The sequence below is a fragment of the Chamaea fasciata genome, unplaced genomic scaffold (genome assembly GCF_029207755.1).
Source record: "Chamaea fasciata isolate MVZ Bird 193981 ecotype frontalis unplaced genomic scaffold, bChaFas1.0.hap1 SCAF_7, whole genome shotgun sequence".
Taxonomy (NCBI): Eukaryota; Metazoa; Chordata; class Aves; order Passeriformes; family Sylviidae; genus Chamaea; species Chamaea fasciata.
The window spans coordinates 46,840,737-46,865,690 of record NW_027094092.1 but is presented as its reverse complement, the minus strand read 5'-3'; the positions used below and the strand labels follow the sequence as shown (position 1 = coordinate 46,865,690).

At 40.1% G+C, this 24,954-nt stretch overlaps 1 protein-coding gene across 3 annotated transcripts in view; it reads left to right on the top strand.

The window, feature by feature from the left end:
* The window catches only part of FBLN5 (fibulin 5), a 48,704-nt gene that overhangs the window by 10,584 nt on the left and 13,166 nt on the right, over positions 1-24,954 (top strand). For all 3 annotated transcript variants that reach the window (XM_066188679.1, XM_066188681.1, XM_066188680.1), the window contains one exon: positions 24,696-24,818. In XM_066188679.1, coding sequence (XP_066044776.1) covers positions 24,696-24,818 — 123 coding nt within the window. The remainder of the gene's footprint in view (positions 1-24,695; positions 24,819-24,954) is intronic.

Genomic DNA, 24,954 nt, shown 5'->3' with positions numbered 1-24,954 from the left:
AAATCCTGGGATAACTGAAGAGTTTGCAGTAAAAATAAGCATTTTTACTGTCTGGTCCTTCAAAAATTGCCTCTAGTCCTTTTCATCTTAGCAAATTGATCAACCTGTTATTTTATCTACTGATTTGTAGACTTCCAGGAGTCTTTTGCTCACTTTGCTGTAGATGATTCAGGAAATGGGGTAGTTAGTAGAAAAGAAGTGCTGAAATGAAAGTGGAAATGAAACCTCTGGATTGTACTGTCTGGTCTGCTCCATGCAAACCAGAACAATCAAAACAGGTAGATTTAGGAAACTTTTACAGTGATCTTTCCAGCCTCCAAAGGGCACATATATTCCTATCTAAGCTGGCAGAAACGGGAGGACTAACACTTTTTTCAGTCAGGGCTGTTCACTTCTGTCATTTTAACTGTCAAATATTTGGGATTTAATTTTAAAGAAAGTTTGGTGATGAGATACATTAATGCCATGCTTGAAGTCCTTGGAGGCAAGACACCAGGGAACCTTGACAGGGTCATCAGGAGCAACCAAAATTTTACCCAGGTCGTTCAAGAAAATAGGAACCACAGGAATCATGGGATCCATAAGCCAATTACAAGCATCACTCATGTTAATGGTATTTCAGTTGTTCTGTGCTTACCTCCTTGTCCATATTCAGCATGTTCTTAGGATACAAAGGGCTAATTTTGTGGTGGAATGGTTGAAAAGAGTGAACTAGAAATAATTTTGCTCAGTAACTGAGCCACTATGTAACTTACAGGTTTGTTATGTTGGCGTAGTGACACCACCATCTAGCACCTTCTTTCCAAATAAAATTAGTCAGAGGTATTTCCATTAGAGACAATGAGATTTTCTTCTATTGACTGCAGGGGAACCAGAGTTATTCTCGTGCCGATGTGTCTGAGTAATCTGCAGATTTTAACAGGGTACACATTTTTGTCTGGTCAGATGTGGGGTTACAGATCAGCATCATATTTTCTATTCCTAGAACAACAGAAATCTTTACTTTCATTTTGAATTTCAGTCAAAACAGCTTATTAAATACAGGAGCATTTTCTGGGAGATTGGGAGATTTTCAGCCTCAGCTTTGGAGCACTGAGGTTGTTCAAGAGACTTCCAAAGTGACACAGGACAAAAATTTAACCTGAGAGTTGTGTGAGTTTTAACAAGCTCTTTTTTTTTTTTTCCTTTTTTTTTTTTTTTCCTACCTCTCCACAAAATGTAGGGAGGCTGCAAGAAGGTTTCTCTCTCTCAGTCTGGCACCTGGCCTGCCTGCCAAGGCCCCACATTCCTTGGCTCTCAAGGGAAGGTGCACCCCTGGTTGTTCACATAACATTCCCCCTCACAGGGCTGATATGTTTCAATGCAGCAAAAAAAAGAAATATAATCTATTCTTCTCCCTTTCAAGGTTTTTGGCCTCATCCTTTCTGGCCTGGATGGTCCCAGGCAGCGGTTAAACGTCCACAATCCTTCCCTATCCTGGTCACCACTCAATCTTGCCAAGATTCTTTCATCTCCAGATCTTGTCCTTTGTGAATACAAAACTTTTCCTGGATCAAGTGCCTCCCAAAGCACCTGTCAGTGATGGTTCTGCCCATTCCAGTGTCCTCTGTGTGCTGCAAAAGTACCTGTAGCTTTTTATGGTAGCAGACAGAGAAATGTTTTAATGATAATTACTTCTGAAGTCTTCTGTGGGTTTGGTTCTTAATACATGATATTTTTTATCCCTGCTGAGTGAGAGCTGCTGAGTGCTTTATATTTTGTATGTGTAAGTTGTCTGTGTTTTCAACAGCACAGAGTTTTTGCAAATCATTCCAAAGCAGGTTGGGAATGATTTATAATCACAAATAATGTTGGAATAAAAGACCACATACAGAAAAAAAGCAAGAACATCTAGTGCAAGAGCACTGTTTGAACTGTTTGTCTTCTAACATTACTTCTCTATAAATACAGAATGAGTTAGTCATAATAATGACTTTTTGCTCAAGGAACTTGGTCTAGTAACTGTTGGCTCCAGTTTACTGGAGCGAGGGCCTGTGTTCTTGCATTATACATTCGTAAGCTGAGAGTTCTTTCCAGTTTCCTTTCACTCCACCTTGCTGTTTCCTGATTTACAATGATTTTCAAAACATGCCTCAAACACAGATCCTTCTGGGCATTGTGGAAAGAACTGTACTGGGTGGGCTCTTATTATTACTTTCTCTCCAATTAATGCAAACTCACAATGTGAGGAGATGATGGGGTTGGAGAGGGTTAAATAGAGGGATCAGAGAAAGCAGACCTCAAAGACAGAGAGGTAAATGTTAGGAAAAGTACAAGCATAAGGCAAGATGACAATGCCCTAGAGACAGAGAGAAGGCAGTAGGGCAGAAGAGGTAATAAATAAAAAAAAAAAAAAAAACCCAAAAAAAAGCATAATTGTTATTTTTATAGCAAAAGGTAAAAGGAAGAAAGAAATGGAAGGATGCTGTCTCCAAGCGTAAGAGAGAATTGGTTTTCATGCCTCATTTGTGCAGTAGTCATTGCTTCAGCTTTCTTCATTTCTCAAAGATTGGCAGGACCTCCTACATTCCCCAACTATGGATCCCCAATCCTACATCTGTGAAGTGAAACTCCTTCCTTCAAAAGATTACCTTTGCACAGATGGGTTTTAGATCATTATCATTTGTATTACAGGCATACCTAAACCCCACATCCAAGCCTGCAATTGTACTGCCCTGCCTTGTGCCCAACCTCATTAAGAGCAGCCTATGTCTAGATGAGTTTTCAAGCAAAATGAAGGAACCAGATGTGCCTGTGTGGGGAAAGGGGAGGGAAAAAGAGACAGAGAACTGAAAGGAGGTGCCCAGGTCTTGCATCAGGCTCATGGCTGTGCTGGGATAGAGCCCAGAGTTCCTTATCCAATGGCTTAGCCACCAAGCCAGGCTGCCTCCTCCTTGTGACTTTCCTAGTGACCTCTCTGGGCATATAGAAACAGGAGGAAGAAGAGTAGGGAAATGCAGCAAGGAGATTATGCCTTAGAAGGGTTTGTATAAAGAAAAGACAAATTGAGTCCGCCCCTGCCATTGCCTTTTTAAACCCTATTTGGTTCGGCTCTGTGTCTTTCCCTCTTCTTCTTGGTCTGTAAGACAAGCTCTTTTGCTGCTCCAGAGGGCCAGTTCCTGAAGTCTATGCATGATCCCTGTTAGGGAATGACTGCCATCATGTCCAAATTCACCAGAAAAAGAAGGAAAGATTACATGAGAACAGATTCTACAAGTGACTGAGCTCAGAATTCTGAAAGTATAGGTAATTGTTGACAGCTTCTGATTAAATTAAGGGCCATGATACGTACCTTTTACTTGTAGTATGGTTTTCCTGATGGGCTTTGTATGAGGAAATGTGAATTGAGACCTCATGTTGCCATAGCAACCAAAAAGTTTCCTCTTAAGCATCTCAAGGGTTTATAGTTGGTGGCTAAGGCTTGGGTTGAAGGAGTTTGTGTTCAGTTTCCAGCTTTGCCATAAAACATGCCATTCCTGGAGTCACCATTCCTGGAAGCGTTCAAGAAACACCTGGACATAGCACTCAGTATCATGAGTATGTCTAGGGGACAATACAGTCAAAGGTTGGACTTGATGGTCGCAGAGATCTTTTCCAGCCCAAATGATTCTGTGATTCTCTGCTGGGTATTTTTGGCCTAAAGTGAAATAATTCATTTTCAGGATTATACCAAGGATAATTTCACAAGGAGATGATAGGTGTGGAGGTGACTTCCAGGCAAGTATCATGTAAAGATACACAGAGAGGAAAAAAAGGTCCAGTTTAATAATCCTACAGCAATGGAGCTCAAGCTGCGACGTGGAACTCAGTTACTTCCCCTGTTGCCCTGGTTCCAGCCAGGACAAGGCTCATTTTTCACAGAAGCCAGGAGGAGGCACGGCCAGAAACCAGAGTTTATTCTATACCCCCCCCCCCCTACTTCCCCATGTCATTGCTTGGGGTGAGCAAAAGGACTGTATCTTCCAGGAAGAAGGGGTTCCTTCCAGCTGAAAAAATTCTTCCAGGGCTGTTTATTGTCAAAGGCTGCAGTGAGCATTTTTGCATGTGAATCACTCTCTTGTGTACACTTTTGTCATTATTATTGTTGCTGCTATTGTTCATTTTCTTATCTCATTGCTGTTTCCAGTAAATTGTTCTTATCTCAACCTGTGATGCCTTTTGTGCCTCCAGACAGAGTGGGGGAGGGGGAGAACCTTGTGGGTTTTTTAGTGGGAGTACTAAATTGGAAAGTTCCATTCCTAAGCCACAATACCAGTGCACTAACCTGGCTGGAATTCGGTGGCCACTTTAGTCTATGTTTCTGCATAGATTAGAGAACAGGGAAAGTCCAAGCCATTTACCCATATCTCCAAATTTCTTTAGGAGTATCTGTGCTACAAAAGCTTTCAGTGGCTATTTGACCCCGGCGTTTTTCAATCATCTACTTATGCTGTATTTGTTTCATGTTTTAGCACAATTCAAGATGGTTTCCCCTTGATTATTTAATGTAATGGGACTAGACAAGCCAGGTAAAATGAACATGTGGAAAATAAAAACTATATACATTAAGGTACAAGACCATATGTCAGGAGAGTAATGAAAGAAGGATCATTAACATCCTGGAGCACAGACATACTTAACATAATCCTGCCCCATTGGAAAAACTCACATTGTACCGCTCCAGACAAACATAACTATAAATCTTTTAGATCCAGCTTCTGAGCTTCTGATCTGATGGCCTGATCTACTCACAATCCCAACAGTCTTCATAAAGGTAATAATGAGTTGACTATAAAATGATCATGGGTGAAAAGGTACATCTGAAAACACTCAGAGCTCCTTCTTCCCTCAGGAAACCACTGCGCCAGCACAGAGGGCTGAGAAAAGGCAAGACTCATCCAGCCACTACAGTAGGGTCCATCAGTAGAGCCATTCCTACAGAAATTTGACCATCGGTAAAGGTATCCTGTCCCACTTACCACGGGCGATGAGGGTTGAAATGCTGTTTTTCACTGCAGTTAATCCGTTTGTGGTAGAGAAGTCAGCTTGGTAGAAAAAGCTGCAGTATGTATCGATCTGTAGCAAGTTAAACTGAGCCTTCTGTGGCTTGGCTAGTTCCTGCTTTCGTTCCTCCCTAAGCGCAGTGTGGGAGAACAGTCTGGTGGTTAAAGCACAGGCAAGTGCTTCATTTATTTGTGAAACTTCTACTGCTAACAAAGAAATTAGTAGAATTGAACCAAGAAATATAACATGTAAGCCAATAATGCTGGCATGTTATTAAGCAAATGGGCACTCTGTGCACTGGAATAAAAAATAGCAGGCTCCTGAGTATCCAAAGTGTAACAGTAGGAGCAAGTCCTACTTGCTCATTGACATCATTCTGCATGTCAGTGCCTTCCAAGTGCCACTCACTGGCTGTATTTATGTGATGATGTGAAAAGTGAAAACAATGTGAAAACAGAATAAATACAACTACAGTATAGCCACAACTGAACTTGAATGAACTACAGTCATACTGGGTAGGTAGCTGGACAATAACTGGAGACAAAAACACTTAGACCCATGATTACAGTCCCTATTGACTTTGGTGAAGATCTTAAAGCAGAAGTTCTTGTAGTGAATTTATTAGGCTTAAGTTAAGCTTGTCTTAACCATAAGTACCTTATGGTCAGGGAGTCAGGAACCGTATTTTTCTCCTGCTAAAAAATACTGATACCACAATAAGGATTTCCTACATTTTGTGACATTCCTTCACATTTTGATGTCAGAATAGACAGGTGGTCAGATCATCATTTTATGATTAAAAATTGTGACCATCAGGAGTGTTTGAATTTGGTTTCAACTTTATGTTGAGCTAAACTGATTCTGTCTGTGGAAGTGTACATCTGCTGTTCGGGAGTGATTGAAAGTTTTCTAGTTTCTTTATTACTGAGCTGTGAGCCAGGAGGGAAGCACAGTGGTATACTGAGGGAGACAGCTGAATGAGAATGGGTCATGTCACAAGATGTAATGGATTTGTGTGCAGAGAAGGGGCATAAGTGCAGGAGGGACAGTGTCCATGTCCTGTTAGATGTGCAGGCTACAGTCCAGACACAGGAAGGTTAAAATCTTTCTAGCCTGTGACCTCTCTATTACATGATGTGTTTCAGTTTTCCCCCCTTCTTGGAACTGTATGATACTTTGGTATACAAAGAAGCAAGAACCTAGGAATCTCATCTCCCTTGAGATTTGTAGACTACAGAGGAAAAGGGTATGCAAGGGAAAGAAGTTCTACTGATACTCTGGTTCAATGGCCTCAGTTATACTTGCTCTCTGAGTTGGGGGTTATTGGTCACTAGGCTCTGAGCCAAACAATACATAGACTTCAGTTGTCACCCAGAGTTAGTTGGCAGGAGGTTATATCTGACTCAATTCAGAGGAGCAGTAATTGTGCCCAGCCTGCCATATCCTCTGGCATGTGCTGGCCAGGGCAGGGCTCACACCCCTGCCATTAATCTCTGAGTGATTCCTTAGACTCACTGCTAACGGTGGGTTGATACATGGGGCTTTGTTGCCGCCTTGCCTTTATTATGTCTTACTTCCAGGGATTTCAGCAGTGCCAAATCAGTTAAAGCCACTATGTACTGATTAGCTCTGTCTGCTCTGGAGTAGATTTCATGAGCTTTCCTTTATGGAATAGCTGTCATGCAAGACAGTCCTACCAGCTACACAATTCCAGGGCTTAAAAGAATATCAAGTCATTTAACAGTGCTGGAAAACTGACAGGTGTCATGAGTACCCTTCCCCAGTCTGTCAGTTCTTTGGCTTTTTTTTCCTCTCATTTTCCTATGAGTGACACTTTATCTGCCTTCCTGTGGCATAACATGCAGAGTTCAGTATGTGATAGTCTCTCCTCAGCTGGAAGGTTGATTTATTTCAGTGGCTGTCAGAGCACAGCACCCTATTCAGGCCTATGTTAATTTTTGCATATATTTATATCACCCACAATGCCTAGAGATGGCAGTGTTCTCAATGACTTAAAAGTCACTGTTTTTCTTGGCCTGTCCCTTATATTTTTTGGGTCAGTCTTGTTTCTTTTCATTTGGTTCCAGACTGAAATTGGCCATGGTTATATGTCACAATATAGATGTTAAGCCAAAATATATAGAAAATATGAATTCTCTTCTTTGCCAGTATAAATCAGCCAAATGGATCATATGTTTTGCCAGACTCTATAGGAAGTGATAATGTGCTGGCACTGTTCCTTTGTCTTGTCCCTAAAACACCAGACCATGACAGAGCTGCCACACAGAAATAGAAGAGCTGCCTGATGTTGTGTGGAGTTTAACATGCTCTGACCCCTTAATCTGCCAGTTCTCTGCCTTTCCATTTTACTACTTCAATGACATGAGAGAATTTTTCAAATAAAATAAAGCTGCTAGAAGATAAATGTGAGTTTCCACCTGCCCAGTTCAGGGCAGTCGTTTCAGCATTCTGCCTCTTAGCTGGAATGTTCTGCCCGTTGGGGATGACAAGATGTCCTGCAATCCATCTTCAATTTTAACACCAGCAAAACCTTCTCTTCTTTCAACTGTAACTCATAGTTGCAGGTGCACTGTGGTGTAAGACCACACTGCAGTGTGAGGATAAGGATGGTCCAGGAGATACACAGTGGTATTGGTGTCAGGACAGCTGAAATGTAGGCCCAAGTCCCTGAAGCTTGGTTAAGTCCTCTGCTCTCACTGACCTACATCCTCCATGGGAGTTTAGTATATAAATACTTATTGGTCTGGTCTAGAACCTTTGTCATGGGCTGACAGTACAACCTCAGGCCTCTGCTCAATATTGCTTCCAGAACTGACTACTTCTCTGAGGAATCTCAATATCCAAGCAATCATCTTGAAACCCTTGAGGGGTCTAGGTTTTCAGGCAGAGACCTTTAGCATTTACTGAAAGTTGGGGTGTGAATGGTGTCTTCTCTTGGGCATCTGCAAGTTTGAACATACAAGCTCAGAAGTCTGTCTGGAAAAATTTCTCGGTTTTTCTATGTATTACCTCTACATCAGTAACATGTCACTACAGTGAGAATAAATCTGTTTGTATTCATGAAGCATTCAGATACTGAAAATAACAGAAGTGCTTCAGCTAAACAGGGAGAGTCTAAGAGGAGAGGGAGAGGGTAAAACTCAAGGGCATAAACTTGCAAGGTCTGAAAGAATCCACAATCTACTGCTTGGTCTGAGACCATGTTGTTTGTTTTGGATTTCCTTTTGGTTTTTTTTCCACAAATAATTTTAATGTCTGCTTTTTTATAATATTTTGAGCTTGCTTTTATTTTCTAATTTTTTCCTTTTTCTTTGTAAAGTAAAATTCTTGTTTTCCATTCAGCCCCTTAAGTAAATTAAGCATTAACTTGTGAGCCAGTAAATTGCTGATTGGATCAAAGGCATTAACTGGTTTTGTGGTACAACCAACATATCTGTAGGTAACACTGAATGGGAAGATTGTATAAACAGTAATACACACAAGTCTAAGAAAGCTACAATTGTGATCAGGAAATTATGGGACTGGAACCCAGAAGCAGGTGAAAAGAAAACCTAACACATGGTCATCTGGTGGAACATGATCAATAGAAGGCAGTGATATCAAGAGCAGTGTAGCATTAGGCAGTTTCTGGCAATGTTACTAAGACTTCTCATTCCAGAACAGAGAGCAAATAGTAATTCAGTATGTTCTGTTGAGAATGGCTCCAACATACTGACATTAGGTGCAAGTACTTCACTTCCAGATAAATGTACATTTATGGAAATCTCAGTATAGAGCAGCAGCAAGTTGGGGGCATTATTGAGGCTGACTTTGATTAAAAGAGTAAAGTGTATTATAAAACTTAGGGTAAGATGACAGTAATTGGAACTGTAAATGACAGGAAAGCAGAAATTTGTATGGTGGGTGGTACAAAAGAGTGATTATTGCTGAATAGGGTATAATTTGCTGAAAGGAAAGAAAATTCCTTTAGACTGAGCATAGTAAAGCCCTTTATGGCACTGCAATATATCGGGTTATACAAGAACACACTAGGTATGTTATAGTGGAAGAAAAGTACAAAATGTAACAGTAGAATAATTTAAAAGCTGCCTGGAACAATTTTTAGCAAGAAAGAGTCTCACACAAGTTGGGGGTATGATATATATTGTCAGGTGCAGCTTGCTGTACTTTTTAGCCCTTTCATATATTTCCAGCTTCCAGTGTGCACAGAGGCACAAAAGAAAACAGTATGCTTTATTTAACTCTGCAGAGAAAAGCTCATAGCATGGGTAAGAGCCTCCACCCATTAAAAAACATTTATTGTCACTGTGGCTGAGCAATGCAAAGCTGAGATAGCTTAAACGGGTAGCCTGACATCCCCTTTTCGAAGAAGGAATCCTGGAGCAGTGCAGAGTCTGTTTGCCAGACTGCCACTCCTTAATCCTGGAGCAGGAACCAGGCCAGGGAGAGGAGATGTGATCCGAAAGCCATAGCATGCTGCTAATTTCCTGCTATTGCAAACCCTGTGGGGAATCCCAAACCCGGCAGAGGCTGGAGTAGCCTTGGATCGTGCTCCTGTTCTTCAAAGGCAGATTGCAGCAATAAATGCAACACTCATTGCCAGCTAATCACTAAGTTCTGCATCTGGAGCTTTATTTCAGAAGCAGATTGAAATTATTTTAATTAAAAGCAGGGCTGACTTTGTGATGGGATAGCCCAGAACTATTGTGCATTGACAGCTATCAGTTGATTTCATGCACTCATCCCAAAAGACCGTAGCATGCCAACTTTAGAAAGGAGGTGCTCTTCCCCACTATATCAGTGCTCTTTGAAGATACAGTTCTGTTAAACCTGTATTATGTTTTTCAGGTGATACATCACATTTTGGAACAAAATTTGTTTTCATTAGCATTTTCAAGAGGCTTAACTAGCCACAGATGAAAAGTGGTTTGAGAGAGCTTTACAGGATTGCACACAAGACTTCAAACACTGTCCATTAATTAATTGAAAGAAGTAAAAAGTTTATCTCCATGTTCATCAGGCAATAAGCCCAAATATAGATTGGAGTCCAGAGAACTATGTCATAGGTGTATCCTACACAGACTAGAGAATGCCTCTAAAATAATGAATGGCTGACAATTTGCAGTATAACCGTTAATGGCCCAGCAGGTCACATGCATTCCGGAGCTGGTAAGTGATGTACCTCATCTGAAGATACAAAATACTATCATATTCTGCTCCACAAAAACTGTAAGCTGACATCTAGAAGCTTGGGACATTAAACTATTTCAGAAATATGTGATCCATCTATGGTTCATTCCCTTTGACCTTGGGAGGGACATGAAATACTAAACAAATCACTGTCTGCAGTATCTGATTGGAGATGATTAGAAAGACTATTAATTGAAGAATGGTAATCATGCTAAGAATTTGCTAGGATGGCTTCTGTCCTGGAGACTGTGCCTTCTAAAATGGAACAGCTCTCTTGCGTGACTCAGTATGACCTGAGACCTTGTGGCAATAAGGGGCTAATAAAAGAAAGTACTATGATAAAGAAAAAAAAAAAAAAAAAAAAAAGTAAATTAACTTTCCACTACAGCAGGCCCACATGATGGAAAATTCACTGGGATGTGCCTTCTAGAGGGTAAAAGCAGGAGTTTGCTCCAGGAATAATCACTGAGATTAAATGTTCCTGCTGGTTGGGAACATTGTCTCTTCTGTTTGTTTATTTACTTTTCTTTTTTTTAATTACCTAAAGAGAACATGGGGGTTTTTTTCAGGCCAGGCCACTTGGAAATGAACCATTTGGCTTGGGAATGCTCAGTGTGAACATGTGTCTTTCTGAGCTTTCATGGATAATGTGAGAGCTGGTGGGACTGCCTGGTCATGTGGCCAGTCTGGTCAGCTTGTAGCACTAGTCAGGAATTTCTGAGTTCTGGTATAAGGAAGGTAGGCTTACTTTGAAGATCTGGGGGGAAATGTGGGCAGGTCTGTTTATGTGAGTGGTGCAGTCTGGTTCTGTGTTTGTTCAGCATCCAACGAAATAGTTCACTGACCTCAACAGTTGCTGCTAAATTAAGCAGAGATTCATAGTTTAAGTATTTTCTCTTGACTACCTCCAGGGGAGAATTCAAAATGCAGTCAATTTCTGTTACCTTCACAGGCACCCAATTCTTCCAATCCTTCTGATTTCCTGGTATAAAAAAAGACCTGGGCACACTGAAGGACGTGCAGCAAAGGACCACTGTGGTGGTTAGAGCATGGCAGCACGTCATACAAGGAGAGGTTGAGAGAACTGGATTTCACCTGCCTTATGAACATGAGGCTTATGAGGGAATTGTACTGCTTGCTGCCTTCCACTGTCTCATCTGAGTGTGTAGAGAAGATGAAGCCAGATCTATCTCATAGGTGCATATGGACAGGAACGGGCAGAAGTTGCAGCTTGGGAAATTCTTATTAGCTATTAGGAGAAATGTTATCACAGTGAAGGTGATCAAACACTGTAACAGAGGTTCAAAAACTTTGTAGCTAAAGGTTGTACCCTTTGAGAAATTCAAGCCTCAACTGGAAAAGGTCCTAAGCAGCCTGACTGAATTGTCCCTGCTTTGAGTGGAGGCTGAGACCAGATGACTTACAGAAGTCAGCTTCAACATGCCTTGTGACATGGCTCTGAAACTGCAGTGCCTGAAGTGCAGTAGCCTGTGTCTGACACAAGTTCTAGCCTTTGATATATTGAAAGCTCCCATAAAATGGAAGTGATATTCTCATTATCACATAGAGTTTGAGTTTAAACACTGATTTTTAAAGCGCTATAAGATCTTTGAATGGAGTTGGGTGCTTTTACATTTGCTTTGGAGGCTCTGTAAAGTGTGACTCAAAACTCACAGTACAACCCCAGGGTCTGCAGTGAGAATTAGAAAACCTTTTTAAGAAGGGAGACCTTCAGATCTCTGCCCATGGCAGCAACTCCTGCCAACTGCTCCAGCAGCTGTCATGATTGACTAAAGAGAGTGTTATGCTTGGCACTAAGGGAATCAGGGACCTTATCAGGGGAGAAAATTGTTTTTCATATTTCATCTGAGTTTCAAATCCGTCCATGTGTCAGGATGCTTTATAACAATCTCAAAAGCGCCACAAAGCCAAGGTAATTCTTGTATAAATGTTAGGGCCTTTTGGGCTCTTTTATAAGCAAAGAATGGGTAGTGGAAGAAAGCCAGTGGAGAAGAAAAATCTCTGCAAATGCTGGCTTCCAGACTCAGACAGCTGTGTCCTCATTACTCTTAATAGCAAAGAGCTATGAATGTTGGGCAACATTCCCCTCTGAGTGTATACATAGCAAGCCATCTATTTATTTATTTCAGTGGTGGTGATCACTGGAAAATGCCTATAAGCCCTGCTCAAATAACTGGCTTTAACTCAGATTTGGCATTCACTGCTTTATAATGCTTGAACCACATTTTCTTGCAATGTTCCAAAAATTGCCGCCAGCCAACTGAGTTGCAAACTGTCCTGGATAAATGAAAACTGTGTGGATAGGGGAGGTTTACTTTGTTCCAATTAGTGTGTGATGTAGATGTCTACTGGCAGTTTTCCTGCTCTCCTTACTCTCAGTTCATGGCTCCCTGGAAAAAGAGGTGTTTCATCTCAGACGGCTTTTTCATTCTCTCCCTCTCTCTCTCTCTCTCTCTCAGCAACCACTTTCAGTTACCTGTAGGGCCTAAATTAAGACAGAAAATTTCTAGATTTGTGATATTTTGATACAGCAAGATCTCAAAGGAGATGTGCTGAGCCTTTAGAGACAGAAAGTTATGTTCTGTTTAGTCCCAAGATCTGACAGTTTTGAGCAGGACCGTGACAGGTTCTAGATGGTAGCAAACCTCCCAAGCAGGACAAGATGTGAGGCTGAAACTGCATCAAAGAGAATTTCTGATAGAAGTTACCTAACATTTGCAGGAGTCTCACATCTGTCAAACAATAAATCAATTGAGATAAGGTCAGATCTTCTTCCTCTGTATTGATCATGGCATAAAACAGAAGTCTTGATCTGGATGGTCTTGACTGAATTTTCTCTCCATGAAACTGCACATTCATTTCACAGAAAAACTGAGGGGAAAAAATTCTTACATTTCTGGTAATTGTTTCTGCTTCACTAAATGAACGTCCAGACACACATTCTGCATGGCAGGCTCTTTTCCCTTGTTTTAATGGCTAGGTAGAGGGAGTAAGGTATTAGCCTCTTGGAGAAGGTCAAAGTGACCATAATATGCATGTTTGACTCACGCAGTTTCAAGTGACATGAGGCAATCTACAGCCATGCCATCTCCAGCTGGTGTCTCCTTGCATGCTCAAGCCAAGCAGTTTTGCATCCAGCCCTTTACTGAATGAGATGCTGGTGATTATTGCTGAAGCTTTTGTGAGACATCAGCAAGTGACAAATCCCATACGAGAGATCTCTATCATGATATCCCATGATAGAGATCCCTTGTTGTCTTTTTTTCATATATATTGAAGACTTCAGGTTATCCTGTGAGAGTGACTACAGTATTCATACTGAATTATCTCTATGGGTATGTACATATTGCTCACCTAGAATCTCACTTATATTTTCAGTTGTTTGCACAACATGCTTGATGTTGCACATCCAAAGTGGCTGCATTTTAATGGAAGAAGCAGCCCTTCCAATAAAAGTTTCTGTTATAACCTGCAGGTGAATATTAGTATCCCTTTGTTTTCACTGTGGCTTTAATTTCTGGATCCATTTGGATCAATTTCTTCTGCCATATTAAAAGTCGGACTGTTCTCTTCTTTACTAGTTATTGTGGTTTATTCACAGTCCCAGACCTCTCTAGCCTGCCAAAACACTTGGAAAAGGAGCTCTTAATGACTCAGTTAAAATGTACGGTCAAAAAGTTCACTTATTAGAGGAAATGTAAACTGACCACCAATTGGCTAAACCATCTGGCTGGACTATTTGTGCTTGAGATTTCTCAAAGCTCCCCAGGGAGCAAAAGTGGGAATAGCAGTTCTCTGCTTTTAGTTCTCTCATGTTCTGTACTTAGAGTCTTAGAAAAAAATTGTTAGAGGAGAAGCCAATAGCATTTGACCAACATGTTTAAAAGCTTTATAAATAATGCTTTAAATGCCTATATTTTTGATTTATTCTTTCTTTCAGGGTCTTTTTTAACTAACCATAGCATTGCAGAGAAAATATACAATTCAGCCATAAAAAATTCACTTCTTCACTCTTAGTGGTTCTACTCCTCTTCTGTAAAATTTTATAAGTCTTCTCTAGACATTCTTGCATGAGACTATATCATATCATGCAACAAACTGATGATTGGAAGGATCTTTTTTCTGATTTCTGAGTGTGCATTTCCTGGCTCTGGCTGCACATTTTTCGTTTCCATTGCTCTAGAAAGTGCTATTTAGGTAACCTCCCAGCAGCTGGAGTTATTCTCAGCAAAAGCTCACTAGTTCCTATTTTACCACTCTACAAATAGATCACAGAGTATCATGTGATCATACAAAATAGTTAATTTTGAGAAACCACAATAATACTTCATTTATTCAGCTGAAAAAATATTTCATGAAATGAAGGTAAAACCATCTTGAGCAAAAACTTCTTTGTATCTCCGAATTCAGCAGGTTCAGCGTCATCAGTGGAAAGGTAATGTGTCTACCTCACTTCAGCAGGGTACTTGGGTTGCTCTTGTTCTGCTATACTGCGACTATTTGGCACAGAATAAGTGCAGCAGGGAAGTAACTGAGATTCTCAAATCACATGCACTGATCATGCATTTCATAAGATGTGCAGAACCTGCAGCAGGAAATCATGAATCAACAGATTGCAGTTATGCTCCAGTCCATGAAGCTTCCATCTTTAAGCAAAGCTCTTGGTTGAAATTAGTAGCTTGTCTTATTTTTGATCCCAGAGTTGGCATATTGACTGTGCATTTGTGCAAAAGCTCTCATGGGGCACCAGGAATAGTCCACATAAGTGGCTGTGATCCTGTACCAACAGGGAGTCCTGGGAATTGGTGAGACTGAGGATCTGTGGTCACACAGGTGATGCCAAGTGTATGAACCACGCACAGGTCTGTTCTGAGCAGAGAGGGGAGAGGCTGCTGGCCCTTTAGACCCCTTGCTATGCACTTCCTTGCATGGCTGTCCTGTAAATCTCAGCCACAAAATCAGGACTAGAACTGTGTTCAAAGAGCAAAGTCCTTCACAGTTTAGCTGTTGTTTATCATCTTTGAGTAATGTGAAAAGTGCTCTCGCTAAGGAAAGGCTCAGATAGCTGGCAGGAGACCTAGAACCTGTGACACATGTTGAGCAATTTTCATACCAGGCAGAGGGAGCAGAATTACAGATTCATGCCTCACACTTATTTAGTATCCATTTTCAGACTGACCCTCTGTGTGAAAAAACCCACTTTAATCCTTGTTTAGCCATTAGCCAATAACCTAATGCATATGGGATGCAGATAGAAAACTAATTCAGCAATCAATGGCCAGTCTTCAGACAGTGAAATATGCAATTAAACAGGTGTTTAGGGAGTTGATCTTGGATTGTGTCCAAGCTCAGTGGGGTCAGTTGTCCTTGGAAAAAACACTGACCCCACACAGCAGCAGTTTGAATTTGGCTTCAGTCTGCACTTTAGGAATGTGGCATTGTTATTTCTTCCCTTTTCTTATCAAATGTAATTATCTTGAGAAAAAAAAAAAAAGTTTTGAGAAAACATGTGATTTCACTGAGTAAAAATCTACTACTGAGGAAATTATTTTTCAGTGTCCAAATAAGGAGTGGGGGAGAAGTCTGAGGAAAGTGCTCTGTTCCAAGTAATCTTGGAACTGATACCCATGTTACTGAGCTCGGATGTTTAGTCCTGGCCTGCAATTATGCCTATAAAAAACAGACATCCAATCTCTGTATTATTTTAAAATGGAGCCCCGAGGGTTATAAATGACTGAATGAGCTTTAGTGTTTGAGCAGACAGAGATTCTGGAACGAGCTGTCAACTTCAAGCCTCTCTTCCAGAACGTTGCATCTTAAGAGCCAGGTTAGCTCCTGGGGCTGTGACAGTAAAACAGTGGGACTAAAACAGAGACAGAATAAAACAAAGACACAGGGCCCCAAAATCATCCACACGTCCTTGTAAAAGGGGGAAGAAGATTTTCCATGGCAAACATTTTCAAATCTGCAAGACCTATGCTCTCACAACTGTCAAATTAATCTTCAGTATTACTGTGTTGAATCCCATGGTGCTAGTGGCTCTCAAATAATTATGATGGCAAAAACATACCCACTTTTGTCAATGGCTGATCAAAAGAAGGAAACACATCCATAGCTAGTACTGTGACCCACAGAAATTTGTAGCATGATTATCAGAATTCATTACTTAAGAAAGGAAGTTATGCATGCTAAATACGTTCCAAAGAGAACAAAATGTAACAGTCCATCTGCGAAACGGCACGCATTGCCAAAAGCATATTGTCTTGGAAATCTGCTGTCCACATTGGCTTCCCCCTTCATCACAGAGTCCAAGCAAAGTTTCACTTCTAATTGTCACAGTCTCCAAGAGAAGATAAGCTCACATCCTTCCATGACAGCTCTCTGCAAGTGCTGTTATTCCGTTGTCAGCCAGCTGGGAAAGGAGGTGCTGTGGTGGGAGTGGAACAGTCACAGTGCCCCAAGCACAGACCACGCCTGTGGAGGGATAAGTCACAGATTCCACCACTTTCAACACTGGTGGATGGACTGAAAGACAATATTCTCCCTTGTTCCTGATGGGGCAGGTGCAAATCATCTCCTGGGATGGAACTTCCTTGCTAAACTTTCCACTCTGTGCATTTACTCTGTCATGTGGTGTTTAACCACATGCTCATAAGTACCAAGATTATTTTTTTTCCCCTTTAAAAGTAGCTTTTGGTCAAGAAAATCTTTTCCTACCTGAAGGGCTCTGAAAAGTCTCTGAATTGATGAGTTGATCTTAAGAACTTTGTTTCCTTCCATATTCTTAAGCGCATAAAATCCTGTTTATGCACAATCCTTTTTTTCTGAGCAGAAGAAAGGCAGTGTCTTTGCTTACAGGTTTTGAACCACACCTTCCAAACGGCAGGTGCTCCCAGTTCCTAAAAACCTCTGCTCCTTCTTCTGTTGTCTGCTGGCTTCTTCCCATGGCTATCCACCTCGTAAAGTTACTCAGATTGATGAAAAATTTACTACTTCCTGCATGACCACATCCTCTGATCTGCAGTTTAGTCCCCTTGAGGCTCTTTGATTTAACAAATTGTCTGTGGTAATAGCTTGGATTCTCTCTCTTTCACTTTGTCCATCCTTCATAAAGAAGTAATCACTCTGTGTACTGAAAGGAAGGTTGTTGGCATGCCCAACATATTAAGGCTGGTGACTTAATATCTAACACAAAAATGTTAGTAACATTTTCTGTTTTCCACATATTTCTGAAGTCACTAAAAGCATTAGAGGTACAATTTCTTTCACTAAAAATCAGTTTTATTGATTAAGGAACAAATAAAAAATTTAAAAATGCATATGCTCAGATTTATGTATTTGCAATGGAAAAATCATTTGGAAGAACTTTGCAAATTCCTATCCCCATTTTCAGTACTTTTACTGGCTCAGTTAGATTTCCTAATGGCCTAGGAAATTGAAAATTAGGTAAAACAAACAGAAAATCTCAGGTACGATGGTTATGGATATAGACTAAAAAAAAAAAAAAAACCTAAACATGGAAAGGTTTTTTAATTAATTTAATTAATCAGTGAATATTTTAAGACACTGCTTTGACCACATAATTTGTATCTTTTGTGACCGAGGACACAGAACTTTACCCATCAAATGGTGTTTTGAAGACACATTTTTTTTGCTACAGCTTGTTTGACAGAATAAATACTGTTGAGGTTTAAGGCCCTAAAATATAGGAACAATCTTTAACATCCAAATTTTTTTTTCATATGTAATTTCACAGCAATACTCACAGTCCTGTCTGTAAGGGTAAGAAGAGGTGTAAAATCCAGATAATTCTTTTAATTTGCCACTGAATATGTCAATAATTCTCTTTCTGCTTCAGTAACTACTGGAAACTTTGGGGTTTCATGCACCCTCTACCATGTGCTTTATTATGTTTTTCAGATGCTTAATCAGAAGTACTAAAGCATGTGTCCTATTTTTATTTTGAATTTGTCTTCTAAACACTGAATTATATCTCACTGTCTTTTGCTTTAGCTTTAGTGACCATCTCCAGATAAGAACATAGTTTCCATGAAGATGCTTACAGATCATAGGCAAATATACCTTGAACCTTTCCTTAAATATCAGATTACTAAATGGAGCATTACCTTGCTCTAAGATAAATTTTTGTGGGTTGGAATAACTCTTTGGAATCTCTTGGTATCTCTTTGTAATATCAGTTTTTGAAGTGTTGACACCAGAAATGTATTTCAGTAATTATTGCACTAATGCAATGTACAGTGGTAAGAACAATTTCCTGTGTCTACTCAGTGTTCTCATGGTTATGCTTGTCTTTTCAGTGACATGATGTCAGGATAAGTTCATGTTCAAGTGATTATCTGTAACAGCCCCAGAGTTTTTTTTTTTGACCTACATTTTTTACTCTTGATATATGACCTCACATTTGTCTGTCTTGAAAAGCATTTTCAAATGTGCCCACCATATCGAGCAAAATACTTTCATATAAGACTTTATTTGACAGTTCAGATCCTAACTCCACCAGCTTGTGATCCTCTGCATTTTACCACAAATGTGGAAAAGAGTGGGCCAAAACCAGATCCTCAGAATTCCACATTTATAATTCTCTCTTGAGATTTATTGAATTTCTAGTCTTAGTCTCTTTGGTTCGAGAAGTACAGGATATCTCTGGTCTTAATTCAATGGATTAGAGTGTTGGTTTTCTTTTTATGCTGTGATTTCTTGCAATACTATTGATACAAATAAGAGTGGTCTCAGTTCTGCATTCTTGGTAGACATGAGTCAGTACCAAAAAAAGATCTCCTGATAAGAATTAGCCTTGCTGGTGAGATGTAGTGTTATGCTGCAGTTTCATATCTAGGTTTCCTTTCTATGTTAATATGTTGCCCCATTTTTTGTGTATCCATGGATTTTAAATTATTTATTTTTTCTTTAATTTATGAGCTGTGAATTGAAAATTTCATTCATTGTTCTGTGACGTGGCTAAATTCTGAAGAATCCATTAATATCCATTAATATTAGCTTTTCAGATAATAAAACACAAAGCGAGTAATTTGCATGCTAAACACAATTAGTTCATGTATTTATTTTGACATTGTAAATTATATCTATCCAGTCACCAGGCATCCTGCCATCCATTAAAAATACAATCTGTACCAATAAAAACAAAGCATCAGCACATCACATCCTACAAAAGGCAGGCAGGCATCCAGAAATACAAAAAAAACTTTCTCCACCCTTGCAATCCCCAAATGAAAACCCATTGCCCCAGCCACCTCACCTCTTGTCAAAATGTCAAGTAAAGACAACATCACACCCCAGAGCTGCTAAACCAAACCACCACAGCCATAATTTTTTAAGGCAAACACACTGATCTAAGAGAGAGGGATGTGGTTAATTTTGAAGTGTTCAGGCCTCGGCTCTTGCAGCATGTTTCCTTACAAAATGACGCGGAGATGCCGTCGACCTATTCTTTCATTCTGTCAGTAACCAGAGTTCTTTAAAACTCATGACTTGGAGCCTTGAGGCTCTGCTCATTGTAGGTGATATTTCTTAGGAGGCAGAGAGCAGTGGTCTGCATGGGCCATGTGGTTCCTCTCAGTATTCATCTCAGAAGTAACAAAGTGAATCATTCCCACTTCAAGTCAGATTTTAATTTGTCTGGAATCCTTCCTGAACTTCTGCCTTTGGAATTAGCTGTGGGAGCAGTAATGCGAATGCAGCAACTGGAAAGATGGATAAGAGAAGTGAATACAACAACTGGAAGGATGGGTGAGAGGATATAGATGACCACTAATTTAATAGCACACCTCAGGATAATCAAGAGCTGAAACAACTAGAGACAGCTTTGGCCAATCATCCTTGGCAGAAGTTTTGAACAGTGATCCATCTATCCTGCCTTGGTTCCATAGTGTGCTTACAAAGTGCTGAACAACTGCTGTCTCTAAGGAGTAACCCAGAGTCACTAGTCATTTAGGAAAATCTGAATTTGTTCAAAATTATTAGGTATGACAACCTTTAACATCCTCACTTTTTCATATGTCATTTCACAGCAACACTGACAGTCCTGTTTGTAAGGGTAAGAAGAGGTGTGAAAGCCAGATAACTCTTTTAATTTGCCATGGACTACATCAATAATTCTCTTCCTGCTCCAGTAACTACTGGAATCTTTGAGGTTCCATGAAACATTAGGGTAGAACAACAACATTCTGAGTACCACAGAATTTAGCTGAAAGAAACTTTGATGCTTCTGAGGTTCTCTAGCAGAACATAATGCTTTCAGAATGATGGCTAATATTTTATTTTAGATCTCACTAGCCAATGAGTCTGCATAAAATTTCTGAAAAAGTGGTATTTTGAAATGTCCATATAATAGGGGCAGGTTATACATGAGAGACTATTAGACAGAAAGGTCTATGACCTGCTCCTTTTTCTGTTTTGTTAAATGGTCAAAGGCTTGTCCTTTAGTTCCTTAATCTTGAATTTCCTCATTAAAATCCAGGTGCACTGGTATTTATCACCAAGTGGGATATTGCAGGGTTTTATAGTCCAGTTTGATTTGTATTAAGATTGGAAGGCATCAAATAAAAATAGACTCACTGTGAACGGGTTTTGTACATAAGAGGATAAGCCCTGTCCTGATGAGTTTTAGGTGCTAAACAGTGAGGGAGACTGGACTGTGGCAGAGATAATGGATTTTTATGGATTTTGTAATCCCTGTTTTTCAAATAGGAAGCAGGGTCATGGAAGATGAAAAGCAAGGAAGAGTTCCCAAAAGATAAATTCTCAGCCCATGAGCTAGTGTAGTCAGTATATCTGTGCTGGCTCCTTGTCCTACACAGTAACCACCAGATACTTTAGTCTATGTTCACTGAGGACAGATCTAATTTGTATTTCCTTCTCAATCCACCTCATGGCAATTCTTTGTTGGCACATACTGAGTCATCTAGCCAAAATCACACAATTTAATAATAAGGTAAGGTATCCCTTAACAGTAGTTATTATTAAAGACTAGACTTCTTGTTTGGATGCAGGTAGATTTTCTTGGGATCTTGGTGATGAAATACTAAAAGCAGGTTTGGTATAATGAAAACCTACACTGATAATCCTTGGATTATCAGTGATGGGTGGCAGCATCAGATGCTTTCATGGCACTGATGCTGAAATCATAAAATATCACAATTTGTTAATTTCTTGAATGGAGGACAGTGGGGTTTCTAGGGTTTCTTGCTAGCATGCTCCCCTTTAATAGCATGCTCCTCTTCTGCTCTCCAGCTAATTAGACTTTGCTTTGGGGTTCAGATGACAACTCATTGCAGTATTTCTGTCCATGGTGAAGACTGTGACACAAGTAGTGCTGCATCAGACACACTCTTCCAAACTTCAGAAAAATGCACCTCAGGGATTTCTTAGCCACATGTGCTATCCTTGCATTGATTAGGCCTTAAAGTTTTTTATTCTCTGAATTTGTCTTATCTGCTTTGAACCTACAAAACTATTGAAAATCTATTATCGTGTACAATTAGCATCACAGTTTTGCTTGAGTATTGTGTATGACCCATCACAGAGGCAGAGGTAGTACAAATATGCTTTGAAGTCCCAGAGCATGATGACATCTAAGATTTATGCTAAATGGAACAGAAATAAGCTGTGCAAAGAAATTATTCATACTTTATTGATGGATTGTCATGTTCCACTTGCAACCTCTTGCAATTTTCCATTCAAACAAAAATGCCATTATAGGCAATATATCCATTATAGGCAATCTCTTGAAGTTCTACAGCTAATTTTATCCCCAGTGGAAATAATCTGGGATTGTTTGGGCTTTTTTTTCATTTCCCTGCCAAATGTCTAGTTTTGACTTTACCAACCACATCTGCTCTTACTGTATGCTGCACAGTGTAAATCGGCAGGGCAAGACACCCTATGTCTCCCAAGTCTGATATGCTTCAAGAAGATACCTAATGTCTGGCCAATTGTTGCACCAATAGTTTTTTCAGTGCACAAATATCTGCTCTCACTTAGTGAGCCCATATAATATGGATAATCTGGGGCAGACAGCCAGGGATTATACTACCTGTTTCCACTGTGAAGACTGCTTGCCAAAAATACTCTATCTGATTGTGTTGGCTGGGTCAGTCAGAGTTTAATGGCACCTCATGGTAAGGGGCAATCTTAGAGAATGCCAGACATGAAATACAGAACTGGGTGAGTGCACTCAGGCCCAACCAAAAAGATTTGCTGCTACCAGTAAAACTGTTTGTATCTGTCAGTTGCATAAAACTTCTTTAGTGAAGTCACCAAGGTACTATTCAGTGCAAAATGTGAGGAGTCAAGGTGTTCTTCATAGACAACCTCAGGTTTTTCTGGCAGAAAGTCCACAGGAGGCCTCCATTGTAAAAAATGTTGCATTCAAATGGAAATATGCTTCCAATACCACCACAAGAAGACTGGAAGTAAGCAAATAAATCTGCTTGTTATAAAGCAAATGGAAGAAGATCAATGTCTTACTTCTCTGGAGTGGAGCTCAAGTAACTGCTACAAGGATAACTTGGGAACAAAACCAATCCCATAGCCACCCATTGCATTAAGTGAAGGACATTGTACCTCTGCAAGAAAAATGCACCAAAGAGGAGTGGAGGATCTGTTGTCTTCAAACAGTCTTGCTACCATATGTGGTGAGACCATGATCCTCATTTTGTTTTCACTTTGCTTCACCTATTAATATTACTGGAAGCAGGGAACATGGAAAATTAAAATCTCCCTTTTAAGCTTAGTGTGGACTAGAAAAAGCAGAATTGGCCAGATCCCAAGGTACCACTCCTAAAACAATAAGCAAGCATGACAAATAGAAAGCTTTTTCATTTAGAAAACATTAGTGTCATTGTTATTAAATTTATGGTTAGATAAAATCTCTGTTCAGATACAACAATTATGTGTGATATGCTATGAAGGGAGGATCCAGATTTTTCAGCCCAATCACAGAAGTAACTGCTGAACTGAACAACATATTTATGGACCTATATAGTCTAGACTTGTTATCTTACTCTTTTCCTACTTCCCTCCCCATTTTGCCAACCTTCATCTGGCCAATAAATACATGGGAACCAATTTCTGACAGAGTTCATTACCTCTAATTGTGCCCCACTTGTTATCTTACCAGCTTTGACTCACCATAAATTACCCCACTACAGGTGTTGGCAAGATAAGAACTCTAGACTCTCTCCATAAGGATAATATGTATGTATTTATTTATATTTCTGAGCATGTTAGATGTGCTGCTGTGGTAGACTGAATCAGTTGTTTCATGACTGCTAGGATTGTACAGCTGACTGGCTGTGCTTGCTGCCTTGGGGGCAGATACAGAGATGTAATTCTGCTGCCTGCTCCAGCCCAGGGCATTGGTGAGATACTTCCAGCCATGACCTAACAAAGTCTGGGTTAATAAGAATCAGGGGAGGATCAAGGGAGTAGCATTGCTAGGATGACATAGTGCTTCAGCAAAGGCCACTGCACAGTGTGCTGGAATAAAAAATAGTTGAAGTATCAATAAATAAAACATTGAAATTTAGGTTGGCTGGAAAAATGACACAATTTATCTTTTGGCATTTCCATTTCTGACATCTAGAGGCAAACCTGATGCCTGAAAAATCAGGGAAGATATTGAGCAAGTGATTCAAAATGAACTTCTGACTCTGAAAGGCATTTTTAATCAGTTACGTTCCAGGGTCCTGGCTTATATAAATGTAGGAATGCTATTTACCTCCTTTGGGGGGGGGAGGGGGGGAAGGGGGGGGGGGAAGCCCACAACAAAAACACCCTAAGGGGTTGTAATAAAAACCCAAATACATTAAACCCAATGAAGATGGGGGAGGAAAATTAAAAGAAAATACTATTATTGTCAGGAAATTGATTTCAGGGAAGTATACATTTTTGGTCAGGTAAAGGTTGATTTTTGGTTGAACTTTCTGTCTGAAAAATTACAGTGAGATGGTCTGCATTGGTGGGGGTAGGAAGTAAAATTTTTATGTTTCTGAGTTGTGTTTGTGCATCTCTCAAACTCCCCTTCATCTCTTACTTTTCATTGGGGTTGCACAACCCTTTCAGCAGCCTCTCCCTAGGACTGAGCACTGCCCTGTAGCATGGAAATCCCAGCTCAGTGACATAGCAAATGTGGAAGTAACAAAACGTTTGAGATGATGATAGACTTTCCTTGAGGAGAAAAACTGAAACACTGGGTCACCTGCAAAACTGAGAGATCTGATCCTCAGTTCTCACTGCTCTCAGATATTTATTATTGTGAATTTTCCTTCAGGTTATGGCCATTCTCTCTATTCTTCCAAACTCTGATTCCCTGCACAGAGGCAGTGTACACACTGTACATTATGAAAAATCTTTTGTTGTTGCTACTTCTAACATTTTCCTTCTGTATTTCTTTGTTACAGATGTGGATGAATGTGCTTCAGATTCTCACCAGTGTAACCCCACTCAGATCTGCATAAATACTGAGGGGGGCTATACCTGCTCCTGCACTGAAGGCTACTGGCTGTTAGAAGGCCAGTGTTTAGGTAAAATCCTCATGTGATATGGTATCTGAGTATCTCTGTGTGTGTACCTGTTACTCCCTGAAATAATGCCATTAAGCACTTTGCCAAGTGCACAGTTAAATCTTCAGCTATGTGGAAACTGTCTTTTGTCTCTGTA